This window comes from Pleurodeles waltl, chromosome 3_1 (genome assembly GCF_031143425.1).
Source record: "Pleurodeles waltl isolate 20211129_DDA chromosome 3_1, aPleWal1.hap1.20221129, whole genome shotgun sequence".
Lineage (NCBI taxonomy): Eukaryota > Metazoa > Chordata > Amphibia > Caudata > Salamandridae > Pleurodeles > Pleurodeles waltl.
Window position 1 is genome coordinate 1,956,710,257 of NC_090440.1, and position 19,123 is coordinate 1,956,729,379.

The window sequence follows — 19,123 nt, forward strand, 5'->3', positions numbered from 1 at the left end:
GCATGATCCGTTGAAATACAGCCGATGCAGAGGCTAGCCCAAAAGGCATTCTACAATAACGGTACGCACCCAAAGGAGTAATAAAAGATGTTCGAGGTCGTGAATCCGGATGCAAATTAACTTGATGATAAGCTGCAGACATATCCAATACGCTAAACACTTTACCACCCCCCATCATACTCAACATTTCTGTGATGTTCGGCAAAGGCTGCCTATCCACCCAAATGTTCTTGTTCAAATCCCTCAAGTCAATGCATAACCGAATCTTGTTTCCCTCCTTAGGTGCCACAACTATGGGCGCCAACCATTCCAAGGACTCTATTGGTTCGATAATCTTTTCTTCCAACAATCTGTTAAGTTCCTCCTGGAGTGGTTCCCTTATCAAGAATGGTATTGACCTTACCTTGTGAACTACTGGTATCGCATTTTCTTTTAAAATGATGCAATGTGTAAATTTCTTCAATTTACCCAGTCTGTCAGTAAACACATTGGGAACTTTTTTTACATGAATCTTTTAGACCACTCTGTTCCGCTTTCCTGAGTATCCATATGTTCGATATATGCTTTTTCCACAGTCATCACAGGTTCAACTGCGTTAGGGTCTAGTACTATCTCTAAATCTTTCTGGTGTCGCCATCCTAAAAGATTGGATCCTTCAGATGTTACATACACCTTCCCGTGCACTCCGTTGCCTTTGAACAAAATGTCCATCCACTTCATTCCCAGAATATTGATTTTGTTTCCCCCATATCCAACTGCTTTGACATCTGCAGCTTGCAAATCTTCCACTTTCCTTTCCAAGCACTCCACATACACATCCTTAGATATCAAAGTAAATAGGCTACCAGAATCTACTAGTACTCTTACAGATTTAGATTCCAATATTATGTCACAATGAGGTTTTTCCAATTTGATAGTGCTCTCCTTCCTCAGATTCCTTCCAGTTTTACATTCTACATTCCGTTGGTTAACTTCCAAAACACTATTAACAGTTAGGACAATCTCTTCCTGCTCTTCTCGTGCATCATCCACAGATTTGACACTATTATTTAATACTTTTCCTTTCGACCTACACACTTTGGCCAAATGACCTCCTATTCCACACACCCTGCATGTTAAGGTACGTGCTATACATAAAGGACTAGAGGCAATGTGTCCTAAACCACCACACCTGTAACATAAAATGTTAGGATTCTTCTTTTCCATGACCATACTTCTCTTATTTCCAGGATTCTTGCCTTGTTTCTTTACCTTAAACTCTTTCACCTCAACTGTATTTTCCTTGTCTGAATCCCTTACATGACTCTTAACTTCAATTTCTTTCATCCACGTTTCCGTATGCTCCATACTTCGCACTATTTGTATGCACTCTTCCAATGAAGGGTCAATGGATAACAATCTCTCCTTCACCTTCTTGCTGTTAGTACAACGTACAATCTGATCACGTATCAAGGAATCATTCAGATTCTGGAAATCACACGTTACTGCTAATCCCCTTAATGCTGCGACATAAGTTAATACATCCTCATCATAACCGTGAACTCTAGAAAAGAATTTATGTTGTTCAAACACTATACTTATTTTAGGTGTGAAGTGTGTTTCCAGCATTTGCAGGAACATATCATATGGGTTTGCAGGTTGTCCATCCCCCATACCCAAAGACATTTCAGGCAAATCATCATATATCCTACGACCTTCTGTACCTAAATGATGCAATAAGATTGCCTGTCTCCTAAGAGGACTGTACCTGTCCCCCCCTATTGCTAATAAGTAGGTAGAAAAAATGTTCTTCCACCTTTTCCAAGGAATCACTGGTTCCCCTGGTAAAGGTAAAAAACATGGAGGTGCCGAAATGCTTTGTTCAGCCATAGCTGCAACTGAATTTAAAATAAGTAGAAATTGAAATCTATAAACAATCTAAAATTATAGTCTCTTCCAGTCTCTGATGTGGTACTTCTGAAATAGTCCTTTTTCTAGCTCACTAGTAAAAGTCCTCCTTCTATTTTAATTGTTCGTGAGATCAATGGTAAGAGTACAGACAGGAGTCGGAGTTGCACGGCTTTGACAAACGTGAGTAATTTCTGATTCAATCCACTTGCATTCCTCGCGCTGTTATTCTATTTTAAACGTGTGTGGTTCTGACAAAATGTGAGTAATCCTTGATTCAATCTGCTCGCATCCTACGCGCTTTTGTTCCTTTGTTGTTCCTCGCGCTGTCGGTCTATTTTTAACGCGTGTCAGGAATAATATCTCGTGGTGCCATGCGCGTGTTAATTCTATTTGTAGCACGCGTTAAGAGTGTTCTGTTCTTAGCGCGTGTGTAGAATTGTTTACTCCTGAAGAGGCCTCGCGTGCTCTTTTCCGTTAAAACCCACACAGTAATGCCGATTGGTACACTATTAGCTATTGACTTTTATGTCGATTCACCATCAATTTTTTTTCTTTTTAAATAAATGGTTTCAAGTTCCCTCCAGCGTTAACGTTGGATTAGCGTTGGTATCCTTTTCATTTTATCTAGCATTCACACTGAAGCATAAGTCTATCAAAACAACAGCGCTCCTTTGAAAGTATACACATATGGCACTTACAGTTCATCAGTTCACGTTCCAGAGTATTTTCTTTTCCGTATTTCTTTTTGTTGCTCACGTTGTTATGATTAGGGAGTTGCTTGGTTATCCTTAGCTTCTGTACAGAGTCCACTCGTCGCCATTTAGGTAATAATCCATGCAGTCATTGTAGTGAATAGCCCTTTATTCCAATTGTAGGTTCCTGTACAGAGGTACTAGTAGTGATAGTAATACAGCAACTCCCAGCATCTGGCTCCAACCTCTTCCTTCTCCTGCCTCCACTAGACTCTCCTTTTCCCAACACTCCACCTAGAATGCTCCTTCATCCACATTCTATTTCCCACTCATAAGCCTATTACTACAGGGAGCTACTCTGGTTACCAGATTAATTGGGACAAATCTATCCTACATACCCCGCAGGGAGAAATTGCCATGAATTCCCTCCCGAGCCAACTTCAATGTTTGCGAGAGGGATTCAAGTCTTCTGGTATATACATGACACATATGGTGGCCTCACTAACAATCTAGAGAGGGTGATGAGTCTGCCAAACAGAATTGGAACGCTGGAGAGACCTCCCTCTCACATTGATGGTGCGTGCAGCTATGTTTAAGATGATCCCTCTCCCAAAGCTATTGTATGTTTTACAAAATACATATTACCAGATCCCCTTCAGAATTTTTTGCTGCCTTGGCACAAGACATGCACCTTTTTTTGTGGGAGGGGAAGCATCCTAGATTTGCCCTCAAAACACTACAACACAACCAATACAATGTGGGCTTGTCTTTCCCTGACTTAAGAGGCGTACTAATGGGCAGATCACTTTATTAACATTAATGACTGAATGTCTGCCCCAGGAAACCACCCTATGTTTAGATTGGAGAGACTGCAGAGGGAGAGGAAACCTTGCCTCTACTATCTATTTGGGGGAGGTGGGCAAAGACGCCTTCTACTAGCCACTCAGGTGTCCCTCGCTGCATGGTCCAAGGTTACCACTGTACTAGGATGACACCACCAACCCAAGAGGGAGACCCCCCCCCTCCTCAGGGAGAGACACTGGCTACCGGAAATTAGTAAACTAGCAGGCTTTGAGGCTAGGGACTGCATCGGGATTTCCAAAGCGGGGGACGTGATGGAGTGGGGAGACATATTATGTCTTTTGTGTCCTTTCAAACTGAGTATGCACTTAATAAGACACAGTTCCTGCATTATAGACGTTTGAGGCATGCATGGAAAGCAGAGGGCCTTCTGGGGGAAGGGATACCGGACTACGCCCTGTTAGAAGGTAGATTATTGATGGACAGCTTAGATACAAAAGTGGTGTCCATGACATATTGGACTATTAATAACAACATGCCTGATACTTCTCAGGCTACATAGCTGCTGGGAGACCGACCTAGGGGAATTGGAAGATGTGGACTGAGAGGCAGCATTGATGTTCCCAAGAGAAGTAGCTATTAGGTCGAGGCTGAGATTAATTCAATTTAAAATCCTTAGATCGAGGCTGAGATTAATCCAATTTAAGATCCTGCATAGGATATATTATGATAGACAATGCTTACATGCTATGGGTAGGGCACTACACCCGAACTGTCAAAGATGTCACAGGAACATCAGCACCTTTCTACATCCAATCTGGGAATGGCCAATGCTTCAGGAATACTGGAGAAGGATTGTGAGGGAACTACGGGGGTTGTTATTGGAACAGATCCCATTTGACCCCAAATGTAATCTCCTGGGAATCCCTAATGACATTGACTTGCCGCCCTGTGCTAAGATCCTGTTCTGTGGCCTTGGGCTGGTGGTGGCCAAGAGGAGCATTGCCCGTCTATAGAGCTCTGAGTTATATCCAACCCTAGAAAATTGGAGAAGGGGGATGGATGTATTTATGATGACAGAGAAGGTAACACACACCAATAGAGGCTGTCCCCGGAAATTTTGGAAGGCCTGGGGGGGCAAGGGGGCCTGGATAGCATACTACTCCTTGGATGTATAGATAAATGTGGAACCATAGACTACTAGGCCATACTGCCGAGAGCTAACTGAGGGGCACTGAGAGGCATATGGCTTGGGGTGTTTATAGATGGGGAGAGACAATACTTGTTACAATGCTGACTTCTATGATTGTTTATTTCTCTCTATTTGTGGTGCTATGCAAGGGATGATTTACTAATATGTGATGTTCCTATGGCCACACTATGCGCCTCTTGAAAACCAAATAAAAACTTTTCTAAAACAAAAGAAAAGAAAATATGACAAAGGAATGGAAGGCCTCCTTTGATAAAAGGGTCTCGTCATTTCAATGTTGCGTCAAATAGGGCTGTTTGGTGCTCATGGAACAACTAGAATATTTCATTAAATCAGTTTTTTCTAACGTTTTAGAACCATGACCCACTTTTTAAAACGAAAAAATCTTTTCAACTCACCTACCTTTAATGTACCTGAAGCAGTATACTTTTTTAATGTAACTATAGCATAGTGTGGCAGTGCATTGTCTTTTACAGACAGCACATTCACCATTGAAATGACCACTAACTTTTCAAGGACATACGGTTTTACTGATAAAACTACATAGCACAAAATGAAGTGTGGAAATCGAGTTTCAATGAATATTTATCATTTGAGCATCATCAATGAAAGTGTCTTGATTTGTTTTGATCTTATTAAAATCAGTATTTCCAGCTCACTTCAGAATTACAAAAAGGTGCTTCCTAAATGCTTATTGCATACAGTTTTTACAGATTGTTGTATGTTGCAAACAAACTACATTCAACAGTATTTCCTTTCACAGTCCCTGTACTCCAGCAAGATAGTCACATAATTCACTTTAAACACTCCTCTCACTTCACAGTCAGAGAAAGAAAAGTAAACACCAGTCCCTATCTTAAAAAATATAAGAAGCAATTTGTCAGAAGACATAGCCTGATATCTGACCTGTCTTTGAAGACATGATAAACACAGAATTTAAAGCAGGCTTTATTGGTTGATTCGACTTTCCGACCCATCACAAATCGGCTCTTGACACACTGACCCACAGTTTGGGAAATGCAAAAGACAAAATCTGTTAGATAAAGATACGTTATATGCTGTAGAGACTCCAACAGGAGCGTCGGAGTGGATACAACCAAGTGTGTGCACATGATAACTGCAGGCATTTATCAGTCTTACCAGAAGGCTGTCATTTTTTTTCAGCACAGAGAATGTAAAAGATGGGCAGGAGCAATAATGGCAGGAAGAGTAGCAGGTGTACAACTTGCCAGAACTTCCAAGCACCTATAAATTCAAAAAGAGAAAGGTGACAACGTCAGAAGCCAGTGGTCACTGTACTATCTACCACTCCTCAGGTGTTTGTATGCTGCCACAGTTCAGTCCCACAGCTTGCATAAATAACTCATCATGCAGTTTGTTCATTTTCGACCATAGTCTGTGTCAATTGCCTTGTACTGATTTATAGTATCTTTATTGGAAGGACAGCACTTCTTTTAGGGCTTCCTGAAAATGGGGTTACCTTTGAATGACAGAATACCTCATGGTAATGCCTATCAATATCAACATAAGAAGGATTTCATCCCCACTAGTAGTGTTTTTCGCGGTCAACATTTTAATGGTAGCACCTCTACATGGTATCCTCCTGCAAATGGTAACAAATGGGTGCCCCCCCCTTCTACCTCTAACACAATCTGAGGGAGGATATTTCTCCATTAGCATCCAGACACAGCAGTTTAACAGCACCCCTCACCCCCACCTCCTAGCCTGTTGTGTTCCTCATTGTCCTATGCGCAATCAAATTTATATTAAAATGTCTAGTTATGGGTGACCTCAACAGGACACTTATTTTGGCCCATGCTGAGACTTGCTGGCCACTGGTGAGCACATGTAAGATTTGCTGCCCGCTTATGTGGCTTCCAGTCACCATGCAGCCTTCTGACACCATTTTCATGAGCTGACGCAGCTGCTTCTCAAGTATGTTTTCTACTCAAGAAGCAGCTAAATCTACTTGAAGGGACATTTTTGAGTGAATATTCTACTCCAACGGACTGTTCAGGTTGTTTATTTATTGTGAAAAGCATATTTTAATTTTACCTTATTTTTCAACAGGAAGGAAGTGTCCCAGAGACTCTAACTGACCCTTTCTGTCCTCAGTGCTTTGCCCATCTCCTGGTCACTTTTCGCTTGGATTTCGAGGGGAAGGATCACTTTCTCTTTCTGCAATTTATGCTGCATATATTCCACTGGATTTTAAGGACTATGATTTTGTGATATCACAAGTAATTTGATTGTGGTTGTGGTGGGTGGCCTGGAGTTTCAGTAGGGGACTAGTTGTTATTTTGCATTTAACTTTTTATCTTTTGTAAGGGAAAAAGGTTGTACAGTTCAGTACATCTTCTACATGTTTGTTAAATTTGTACTGTTCATTTATTTTTCCATGTGGGCTAATCTGCCCCCGGGTCATTCAGCCAGTACTAGTCATGGGCATATGAAACAACTGTTTTTGTGGTATATGTTGTTTTACAACATCATTTAAGCCAGGGACAGCATTGGATTGAATTCAAAATGTTTTTTTTTTTGTATTTCAATTCAATTCAATTCTTCTTCATTCGGCTGTATAATAATAACTATAAATCACATAAAAACAAAACGCGTTACATACAAACATTTAAATAATATAAGCGCTTGCTTATTTAAAATCTTAAAAACTTCCAATTTTCATTTACAGTTAAAATTCGAAAGATAAAAACGTTAAATACATTTTTAAAATGTACGCTATTCCGCCAACATATAGCCCCTTTTAAAAAAAAAAAAAAGACCCCACCCCGACACACTAACACATCAGGGACCATACGTAGCCACAAATAGACTGTGCAATATTGCACAAAACCCTTTTTTCTCAGTAAGAGAAGTAAACATTTTCGTGTAAAAGGTGCATAAAAATCACAAAACAGAGTAAAATGAATTAAAGACTGTAAGGACACTCCATCACGCAAACAAATTAGTATAGATTTCAAGTCATACTGGCCAAGGGAGAAAGACAAATTACTTCTAATTACTCCTAGTCGGAAGCGGGTAATGAGTGACCTTTCCCAATCATTTTGTACCATCAAAAGATACATCTCAGGACCCGCTGCAATTTTAGCATAAATGAATCCCTCACAGTTGGTTTCCTTAGTTCCTCTGCCTCCCTTTTTGTTCTCAAAATGTAAAAAAAAGTTCTCCTTTACCCACCGTTTATCAATACGTGTTGGACATTGTGGGGCGTTAAACATTTCTGGGCGACCAAGGGTTGTGGTGGCCTCTTTTATATATGCCAACCAAGGGATATCCAGAGCTCGATCACAAGCCATACACTCATGCATAATTTCAATATTTAGGGAAGCACAATCATTTGACCAAACAGAGATCCACAGCAAAAGAGGTGCAATCTTAATGCCATCCTCCACAAACTTCAAATCCAGCTCCTCATGTAGGCAAAACCCAGAGATATTTTGTCCCACACCCAGTAACCTTCTACAGAATCGATTTTCCTCTATATGGGGGGCCATGCTACCCAAAGGACAAGAGAGTGCTGCCCCATGCAGAAGAACCGGGAGGCATTCACGTCTATACACCACAAGCAGAGGCTGTATAGGCGTGTTCCCCACTCTTGAAGCAAACTCAAAAGTCACTCCTACAGTGGCATTAAAACTGGCACTTTGCCTCGCAATACAGGGCTTCCATGTTCCTTTATCATCAAAAGTTACTCCTAAATAGGGAAACTCATGAACACGGTTGATGACTTGGTCATTTATCATTAAAGCACCTACTTTGCTCAGTGGTTTACTACAGACTATAAAGTGGGACTTGCTGCTGTTGACCTCTAAATCCAGATCAGACAAAGTCTCCATACGCCTTAACCACTTTGTGGAGACTGTTCATAGTGGGGGCTATAAACACTGCATCTGGAATATTGCAGCCAGCCCCCCCAGATGTTCCGGTCACCAAAGTACCCCTGTTTACTAGCTTCCAGAACAGGCTTGAGTTTTTAATGCGCAACGCACACTCCAAACCCTCCCAAGCCTGCTTCTTGAACTGTTGTTTTCTCTCCTTCAGAGCAAGTTTATACTGAGCCCACACTCTACTCACATGGACTTTATCTCTGGGCTGTGCCTTCAATGCCCTCTTCAAGGTTTTCTTCCCCGCATAACAGGGTTTGTTAAACCATCCTCCCTGATGCTTAGGAATGGCCTCTTTATTTTTGGTCAAAATATCTTTAATGCCCTCATTTACTTTGTTCACAGCAACAATCATTTCGCCCGGTCGGGGTGATTCAGCCAAAAGAATGACCATTATCAGATTTTAATTTTGGCTCACCGCCCTCTTCACCACCTGTGGGATGCTCTCCTGTCTCCAGCAAATTCTCCTGCCCTGAACTTTTACTCTCAGACATACTGGTCCCCCAATCACCGATAAGCACTTATTGCCTGGAAAGCTTAGGAACACCATAAGGGGGTTATGATCACTAAAATACTGCCTTTCAACCTCTCCATACTGGACCAATTTTCTCATTGATGAAGACACAAGAATATAATCTTATAATATAACCTGGCCCCTCTCCCCACAAAAGTTGGTACCTGATTTTCAGAAGCAGATTCTAGGTCAAAGATATTCAACAAACCCAGGCTCTGCAGCCCCTAATAAGGGACCTACCCCTCGCATCCTGTAAACCCTCAATTGCAGACACGTTCTGATCCTGCTGAAAGGGATTCTCAGCAGTGTAATAGCCCTCAATCTTAGTGTTAAAGTCTCCAGATACAATTATGTGGAATTCCATACCGCAAGACTCCAACCTTCTATTCAATATCTTTGGCAACCAGAATCCCACAATGCATTGTAAAACTCTGCCAGAAGGACGTTACATTTATTTGGAAACACCACCCAAATGATGAGGAGATCTTGATGACTACAATTAATCTGGTATGCTCTAAAGATCTTAGAAATGCGAACCAGGGTAACTAGACCCCCTTTTGGACAATGACCAGGTGCCCGGTCAGCCAGAACGGCAAACCTTTGGAATCCATCCCATACCGCAACTCCTTCTGACCAAGTTTCCTGAATTAAAATTAAATCGTAACCTGAAATAAACTTTACCCATTGCGTATCTTGCAGCTTTGCGTTATACCCTGCCACATTCCAAGAAATGAACTGAGTTGGGGCAGATACCTCACCAATCCCTCTCAAGCCTAGGACATTGGGTGATGGTTCTCTTTGCACACTTTTTTCAATTGCCACTTCACACTTTTGGTGAGTTGAGGTGATTTGGTGGGGAAAAAAAACTTTGTACATGAAGACATAATATATTTTTGTGATTGTCATATATGTTTTTGTAATTGATTGTTTTTTATTGTAATTTATCAGCCTTGAAGAAGTCCAGTTTGGACGAAACACGTGTCGGCTGATGTCCTGTGCTCATCACAATTAGTGTTATTCTTGTATTATTATTTGTTATGTTTTGTTTTTGTTACATGTGTTTTATAATAAAAGTTTGGATGTATTTATATATAATTATGTCCTTGTAGATCATGCTAAGAGAACCAATTACCATTGTAGCCAATTTGTAATATGCTTTTGCCAAAACAATTGGGAATTCTGTAACTTTGTTTCTAAGGCATAACTGGTCTTTTGAATTATGTATATAGTTGATCTGTTTGCGTGCTCCACTAATTTTTTCTCTTTTGGTCTTTTTCACCGGTTTGCTGCATAGAATTACGGTAACACACATCATGGCAACGATGTGGTTTAGTGTATGAGCACCTTGAATTATTCACACTTGTAGTAGACTGTGGGAGTGTGCATATAGTATTGTTGTTGTGTCGCCATTTGTTTGTTCCTAGCACATCAATGGCACCACCCCAACCTAAGCACTAAGCCATGTCTCTCAGAGAGGCAGCCACTGCATTCATGGCGATGAGAAGTGAGTCTAAACTGGAATTGTCTCAGCAGCAAACTAGTACCTAATAGTCAAAGGAAACTGAGCAAAGTGTACAACAGAAACTTCAGTCAGCAATAGAAGATCTTCCTGAAGTAGGAGCAGAACAGGGTTTGAACTTCCTACTGAGCAAGATGTATCTCTTTGTGAACCATTGGCTTCATGACTGCCAACAAGAAAAAGGAAGGCTACTTCACCATTTTCTCCAAGCCCCTGTTCTGATGATCTAGACATGTATTGGACCCTGGCGGAGTCCAAGACCTACCATGACAGACAAGGGAAAAGGAAAATTCTTGAAAGCCTTACAATTATGGAAGGGGATGAGGAGAACAAGCCAGTCATTGTCATGGAAGTTGGCTCAGAGGGCACCAACCCCTTCTAATCAACCTGCTCTGAGGGATGTGGAACTGGTACCACCACCACCGCCAGCCTCCACATTTACATGGCCCCCACTGAGGCCAGCATCCACCACTACCTCAGTCAAAGTATGCACTGCAGATAGGCAATTGTCAACACACCCACCTACTTCCAGCTCTTCTGGCACTGGCAGTGTCATCAGCAGCCCACTAAAAAGTTCTCCTATCCAGCTTGGGATTTTTTCAGGGTTAGCAAGCAGAAGGATAACCTTGCAATATTATTCATTTGCCACATGAGTGTTCATCAAGGTAAGCCTGGGTGACACTATTGTACTAGAGGCCAAACGAAAAAACATCACGCAATCCGGCGAGAGGAGCACCTTTAAAAAATTGCTGCAGGTGGCAGTGGTGATGAGAGAAGGGAATCAGCTCTGATCACGGTGGGAAGTGAAGGTGATAAGTAAGAAGAGGGTGACAGCTTTATGCAAAGGAGCCTTGTCCCCAGCTGCGTATCAGTATCACCCGCCAAACCAACCTTGAAATGGCACAAGTGTCAAATGAAGAGACCACAACATACAGAGACTGCCCTAAGATGCACATTGAATCTACCACCTTTTAGTTGCTGGAAGTCGTCTGCATCAGTGGCACGAGAAAAGAAAAACAATCCAGGCTACCATTACAAGCATTTTTAGGTACGAAGGGCCCAATGAACGCAACCACTCAATGGAACATTTGTACGATGGTAAGCTGGCTAAAATGTTAGCGCTAAACCTCCTCCCTTCTTCTTTTGTGGAAGGAGTGGGATTTTTAGAATTTGTGGTGGCCATCTTCCTGAAATGGAAGGTTCCCAGTCGGACCTATTTTGCCCGAGTTGCTGTTCCAGCTCTCTATCTCGATGTGCTGCTATTGATCAGACAAGCTTTGCAGCAGAGTGCTTGTCACAATATGCACCTGACAGCATACATGTAGACCAGTTGTCATGCAACTGATTACATGTGCATCACTGCACACTGGATCTTTTTTCCCGGGTATTAGGCAACAGCTATACTTAATCTAAGCGCTGAAGAAACTTTTAAGGGCATTCGGCGATATGCATAAGTAGCTATGTTTGCCATGGAGAAATCCCATACAGCTGCAAACTTGGAAGACTTTAATAGTAAGGTGCTTGAAGAGCTGCGACCCAGAGGTCTTACAACTGGATTTGTTGCCATGGACAATGGCAGTAATCTAGTTAGTAATCTAGTTAAGGCCATGGCAGATGTTGGCTATTTAAGGGCCCTCTGTTTGGTGCATTGCATCAATCTGATTGTGCAAGACTTTCTCAAAAAAGAAGATATAGCAGCATACTGACCATCTGCAGAAGAATCTGCACTCACTTCAACCATTCTTTTAAAGCCACAAAGCAGTTGAGGATCATTCAACGTGATAATAGAGTACAAGTTAAAGCCCTCATACAAGAGGTGACAACACTTTGGAACTCTACCTATTACATGTTGCAACATTTTGTAAGCAGTACAGAGCAATCAATGACTATGTCAATCAAAGAGGAGAGGATGCAATTGGAAAAAGCATGACCATGGATGCAGGCCTTCTCTTCTCCTGCACGAAAGGCGAAAGTTTCATAACACTCTTTCTTACCTTACCAAACCGGTTCAGCCAGGCACCCAAGAAGACAGACATTTCAAGAAGAATGCCCATGCACCACCCGATTTGGTATTTACACAGTATCATTTTTCTTTGAACAATCATTTTCAGAAATGTGTGAGTTCACGCCTCCATAAATTTGTATTTTTCATACGTAGATGACAGAACATTTAGATATTTAATAACTTGGGTCTCTGGGGCTGAAGCACTGTTTACAATGCATTTTACAACTTTCATTACTTCATTTCTTTCCACAGCAGATTTGATGATGTGCTGCTCATGGCCCTGTTGAATATTGTTGTGTAGTGTTTATCTTTGTCACACCTTTCCCCAACTCCCCTTTCCCATCCATTTGCCAAAATCCTAGCCCTCTCCTCCTCCCAGGCTGTATGATTTATTGAGGTGTGACTTAATTTACTCTATAAATGCATCACACACTTGGTGGGGTGAATGTGATGAAAGCAACACTAACTTACTGCGGGATCTTCTATTACCTGAGCAATAGCCCACACCAGCCCAACTTACCCACCCAAGCATAAAAGGGATCCATAATTTAGATATATACCATCATTTGTCAACAACATGATTCAGGCCTTGTGTTCCATAAACACTTTACCTTGTCCACTCCTAACTCTGACTCCACTTCTGACTTGAGGATTTTGTACGTTTAGTTGAAATACTAGCTCCCCATTGCTCAGAAGTTACTGATGCTAGTTTTTGTTATATCATCAAGTATGTGTCTCAACGTGGTAGTCTGATCGTAGCCTCTGTAAAGTTACTATATAAATATAACCCACTAACTCTGTGTTTTCTTTCAGTCTGGATGCATGTGATAGATAATCGTTTTGATTAATCCTACAGTTGGACTACAACTAGGTGGGACTGGAGTGGGACCCTGCACTAGCCTGCTACCACTACCACAACCATTAAGAAGGCACGTTGGGAATCCCTGCAATAAGGTTTTGGAAGATAGAGAGAGGCAGCAGCTATTGCTTCATCTATTCAGGTAAGAGAACTATGGAGTAAAGTGAACTCATTTAGTTAGTAACTAACTTCTACTTAAGATTAAGAATAGAAAGTTGTTTATCTAGGTTGTTATTGGCAATATAAGAATAAGCAGAGACAGCATACCCCTTAGTGGTCAGTATAGTTACAGAGGATGGTAGGACAAGTGTATAACTAACTGGCATGCACTTTGATAAGGCAAAAGTGCAAAGTAAAACACGATTTCAGGCATAAAGTAACAGAATAATTTTCCCCTTTAGTTTTCCTCAACAATCTGAATAAACCCACCCTCTTCACCCGAAACAGGCCCACCCTTCTCCTCAAACAAATCATCAAGTTCCCGACCAATGTCCAAAATAAAGTCCAACGCAAACATCCCTGTTCCCTTCCCAATTCCCACCCTCTCCACCCACAACACATAATTCTAATAGTGGGGAGAGGTAAAGGTTAGGGAAATAATAATAACAGGATTTACTGGGGTCAGCAGAACCATCAGCCGCGGTGCTGGTGGTGGTAGTTCCACCTGCCGCGGCACTGGTGGTAACAGCCCCTTCACCCGCTTTAGACAATGCCCTCTTGCCCTTGGGCATTAATGTAAGAACCAAAGAAAACATAAAATAGATTAGTTGGACAGTTAATCACCCAACAAATATTTTGTCAGACTTTTCTAAATCAGATTGCCTATAGTACTAGTATTAAAATGACCTATTCCTAATTTCCTAAACCTAAGCCGTATTCCTAATTTCCTAAACATAAACTACATTTGAAACTACTAATGCTTTTCAACAAATGATCTTTGCTTCTCAACACCCTTTTATGGGCCAACTCAGTCTCCTTTTCCAATGTATAGGTCCATACTACACATCACTGGGAGATTGGGACTGTATTAGCTACATAAAGAAAGGCACAGAGAACGCTAACTCACTGATATTACTACTGCCACTATCTACAGAGGAGTCTGCATGACTTCTTAAATAATTAGCCCAAGCGAGCATTGACTAGTACGTTTAGGTAGGCCAAGCACCTGGCTAGCTCAAGCTGGACCACATAATATTTGTAATATAAACAAAACTTACCTCTGAGTGTGAACAGCATGCTATTTGGAAAAAAAATATTAGTATTATGGAACAAAAAATAATTACTCACAAGCCCCACAAACTCAGCTCCCAGCAGGTACTGTTCCCTATCCAGTACGTCCCCCCAGCGGTGCATCAGCTGCTTCATGGTGCTCTGACCCCAATACTCCAAACCACGCACCAGCACACACTCCCCCACAGCAGTCGACGTTTCCGCAGGGCATACCTGCTCCCAGGTCTGCCACGTGCTGCCAGCATGGAGGGGAGATGGCGCTGCACATAAAAAACAAGTGCGGCCACTTCCGCCTGGGAAAAAAATTGAGTGGGGCTGCACCACTTGGTGGCACCGGCGACTGCAAGGTGTATGGCCAGTTGCTGTCTGTCGCTACTCCTCCGGGATGGCACTGAGTAGGAATAGGAAGTAGGAAGGAAGCAAGAGAACACAGAAGCAGAAAGGAAAAAAGAACGAACTAAGGAAGTAGAAAGGGAAAACAATAAAAGTACAAAAAGACACAGAAAAAGAAAAGAAAAGGTAAAATACACAAACACAAAGACATTCTCTCTAAAAAATAACTTAAATGAGGGGTGGATGAGTGGGATGGGGGATTAAAGGAATACAAAAATCATGCCCAGCACCATGCAAAGAACATAAAGCAGGTAAAACAAAGTGGCCATGCCCATGTGGACGGCATGGTATAGTTTGTGCTGATTTTTCAGCGCGGAACGCGCTACTGGTCTGAAAAAGCAGCACAAAGGTGCAGATGAGCATGCTTCCACCCGTTTGCCGAGTTCCACTAAATCTCGCTGAGTTTTTAGGGAATTCTGTGGAGCAAAACTCTGAGAGTTCCACCCAGGCCTATTCATAACCTAAAACATTTATGAAAACCCATAAAGAAAATTTCATCTTTCAGCTAAAATTAATCCAATATCAGGGCACCCAGGGCCTAAACTCCAGCCTAAATCTACAAATAAATCATTTGATATGATCCTGGTGAGGGCAGGACTCCATGACTGAAGATTCTGTCTGGATGTGAACATTAGATGTGTTGCAACATATGCTGGTGACCCCTAGGCCTTAGTGCTTCTCTAAGAAACTGTAAACTGTAAAAAACACTGGGGCAAGGGTGACAAAGACATCTTTTGGGCATTTGTGTACTGAAAGGGTTTTTCCTCAAACTTCAGTAACAACGTACTTGGGTCGTACCAATACGACATTCTGACACGCACAGGTAGAGCATATATATTGCACATGTAAAAGGCTTCCTTTCCACTGAAAGATCACAGGGCGTTTGTCAGTGATGCAAGCTTCTCTTCTCACTGTGCAGCTTGCGGTTCTCATACTGAATGACCTCAAACTGAGTAAACAATATGAAAAGGTCAAGCTGAGACCAAAAGGTATTTGGGAGTGCAGAAGTTCCCAAACAGCTCATATGGGCATCTGACTGGCCACTCCACAGTTTGCCCATCATGGGCAAGTCCTCCTCTGCGATCCAGGTCTGAAGACCATCTCTAATGTACTGTGCCCAGTTCTATTCTCTTCGACTATCAACAGATGTAGCACTTCAGAATATAAGTAAATATTAGGAAATTCAAAGATGCCTGGTACAATGAAATACATCTAAGAAAAGCCTGACATGGTCTCTTTAGAAATATGTAGCAAGTTCCAAGCTGTTATGGCTCAGCACACATGATCCCTACAACAAAATGAAGAAAGGATTGATTGAATTAAAGTTATTAGTCATTAGTCCAGTCCATCATTTTTCACACATTGTGCCACTCTAGACAGAGACTAGCTATGTGCGAATCAGCCCTCGTCCTACTTCAACAGGAACAGTCCAGATCGAACTGCCAGGGCAGGACCTCCAGACAGGTGTCTACATTGAATATGCAAAATTGTACCTTTAGTGTTAGGTGGCTAGGTCGGAGGAAATCTCAATATACTTGTTCTTCTATAGGGAACCATAATGGAGGTAGAGATATATTTTAGAGACGGAGACCAGATGCTTGTGTGTTTTGAGGTAGGTATCACCCACATTTACAATGACTTTCTATGTTGTGCAACATCCTGGGTCCACCAGAGTTCGAGAGAGGGAGATTTAGGTGACTTCCATTTGTGTGCCAGTCACAGTCTTGTTATAACAATGATTTGCTTTGGTGCACAGATTATGTAAAGCCTATGCATTTGCTTTGTCAGGAGCCACATGTAATACCTGTTGGGAGGCAGCTGTACTCAGTGCTTGAAATGGAAAAATAGAAGTGCAGGTACTCTGTATCAGAGTACCTGCTTGTTCCTGAGAAGTGCAGCTACTCTCCAATTAAAAGTATTACGTTTTCTTGAGGAGTGCAGGTACTCGCCCTCTCAAAATAAAAAAGTGCCGGTACTCAGTCCTGGCCCACTTAAAGCACTGGCTGTAATATCTTCGAACAGTGATGGAAGTTTTTCCTACAAGATCTCTGCTTTAGCAGAAGACTACCAAAAGTGAAACCCGAAACTATATACTTGCAACATGCATCTTTTGTAGCACGGTACACAGTATTCAATTCATACCATGTACTCTTATGTCTCATATGTATAGTACTTTGTAATCTGGATACAAATGGAATGATATAGCAGGTCTTGCACAAATTGACAGCCATATTGTATGGGGTATTGTCTATCAATGTTCCATACATGGCAAGGACATTTTTAGATTTGTGATAATCAAGGTTTTATATACACGCAAGGCTGCTTTTGAGTTGCAGTCAGTAATGAAATTGTGGACAGCGAAAGCAATACACCTCTTGCAGTTTTAATGCCTGCTTACACTGAATGTAGACGAGTGGGGAGCAGCCTTAGTACATTTTTTCAAATATTTCAGTCCTCATCACTACTATTGCCTCAACTCTGCCTAATGAAGATTGTTAATTCCCTCAGAGACTGAGGATAGCAATGCTCATGCTTTTTAAGTCCTGACTGCTTGATCAAAATATATGGTTGCCGTTATTGTATTAATATGAAGTCGTGGGGGTATGGGGGTTGGGGTTGGGTGGGTGGGAGGTCTATGCTTTTAGGAAGGCAATGAAGTCTAGGTGCTGAAGTCCATGATTGTTCAACTGATATCATACATTCTCCTATGCTAGTAGTTCAGCACTTCAGTTCTGCTTGTAATGGAAGCATATAAAGAATTGTGTGTGATCTGGTTAAATTGATCACTAATTATTTTATTTTGTCTTCGACCTATGTTCAGGTTCCTTCATGCACACTGGTGTTTAATTTGGTTGCGGGGAGTCCGGTAGATTTCTCACATTCCTTTTGAATACCCGCAGTTGTATGTTTCAAGATCTACTGCTATATGTGGCAGTGCAGATCCTGCACTACTCATGAGCGAATGAAACTGCATGCACAAAGTGCAAACTTCACCTGAGCAGCAGCTCACATTGGATGATTTTGTAGCGAGTGGCTAGTGGTTCTAATGACAGTGAAAATATACAGGAAAGTAGGCTGGAGTCCTTCTGGTGAGCCTGATTTTGAATAATTCTGATTAAAATAAAGGAGTCAGATAATTAGCCAACCTGTTTGGTAGACTTTGGGCCAAACACAAACTTTTGCTGTACTAGAAATAAATATTGTGCCAATCCACAATCTGAATGAATAGCCTCTGCTGGTTGTCCACTGTCTCTGAACTCAGTTTTTTGGAACCATAATAGTGCATCCATGAAAGCACCAATTTTGTCCTGGGCTGCCCACCCTTACATCATTTCAAATGGTGCCCTCCCCATGTTGGTGCTCACTGTAGTGCAATAAGCTCATACCATGTCTTTAATGGCATCCTGAATAGACAACCGTTCATTCCAACTCCATTGTACTCTTCAACAGCCTGTTAATCCTCTCCACCAATCAATTTCCTTGAAGACTGCATAAGTACGTACACACATGCTTCACTCCAATGTTGTCCAAAAAAACATCTCATGTCCTCCATGATGAGTTGTGTGCCACTGTCCGTCACCAACAGTGAAGGAATACCTTCTCTCCTGAACACTCCCTCCAAGACTGCAATGGTAAATCTAGTGTTGCTCACCTCACAAACACCACCTCAACCCATTTGGATTCGGCCTTCCACCATGACAACATAAAACCTCTCCTGTTCAGGAAGAGAAGCAAATGAACCAATGAAGTCGAAGCAAACTTTCTCCCAAACCACACTTGCCTCAGACACATGATGTTCTAAAAATTTCTGCACACCTCACACTCACCCACCCACCTCTTCACCTGACCATCTACGTGCAGCATCAAAAGCTTTCTTTCACTCTTTTGAGCATCAAAGTTTTACCCAGGTGAACCTCGTGCGCTAAATGCACCAACTTAGATCTTATTGAACTGGGTGGCGCAAACTTCTCTTCTCTCATTGCCAGACTATTGCCTTGAACTGACATCTCATCCAAAACCTGATAAAAAGGTCTTACTGCATCCGGCAGAGCACTCTCTCTCTCCTCACCTCACCTTTAATCAACTCTGCCACTGCATTAAGGGTGTT

At 41.8% G+C, this 19,123-nt stretch overlaps 1 protein-coding gene across 4 annotated transcripts in view; it reads right to left on the reverse strand.

Moving 5' to 3' along the window:
• Nucleotides 1–19,123, reverse strand: part of ZSWIM7 (zinc finger SWIM-type containing 7) — a 541,174-nt gene that overhangs the window by 8,800 nt on the left and 513,251 nt on the right. For all 4 annotated transcript variants that reach the window (XM_069226289.1, XM_069226287.1, XM_069226291.1 and 1 more), the window contains one exon: nt 5,734–5,838. In XM_069226289.1, the coding sequence (XP_069082390.1) occupies nt 5,734–5,838 (105 nt within the window). Of the gene's footprint in view, nt 1–5,733; nt 5,839–19,123 lie in introns of those variants that run through there.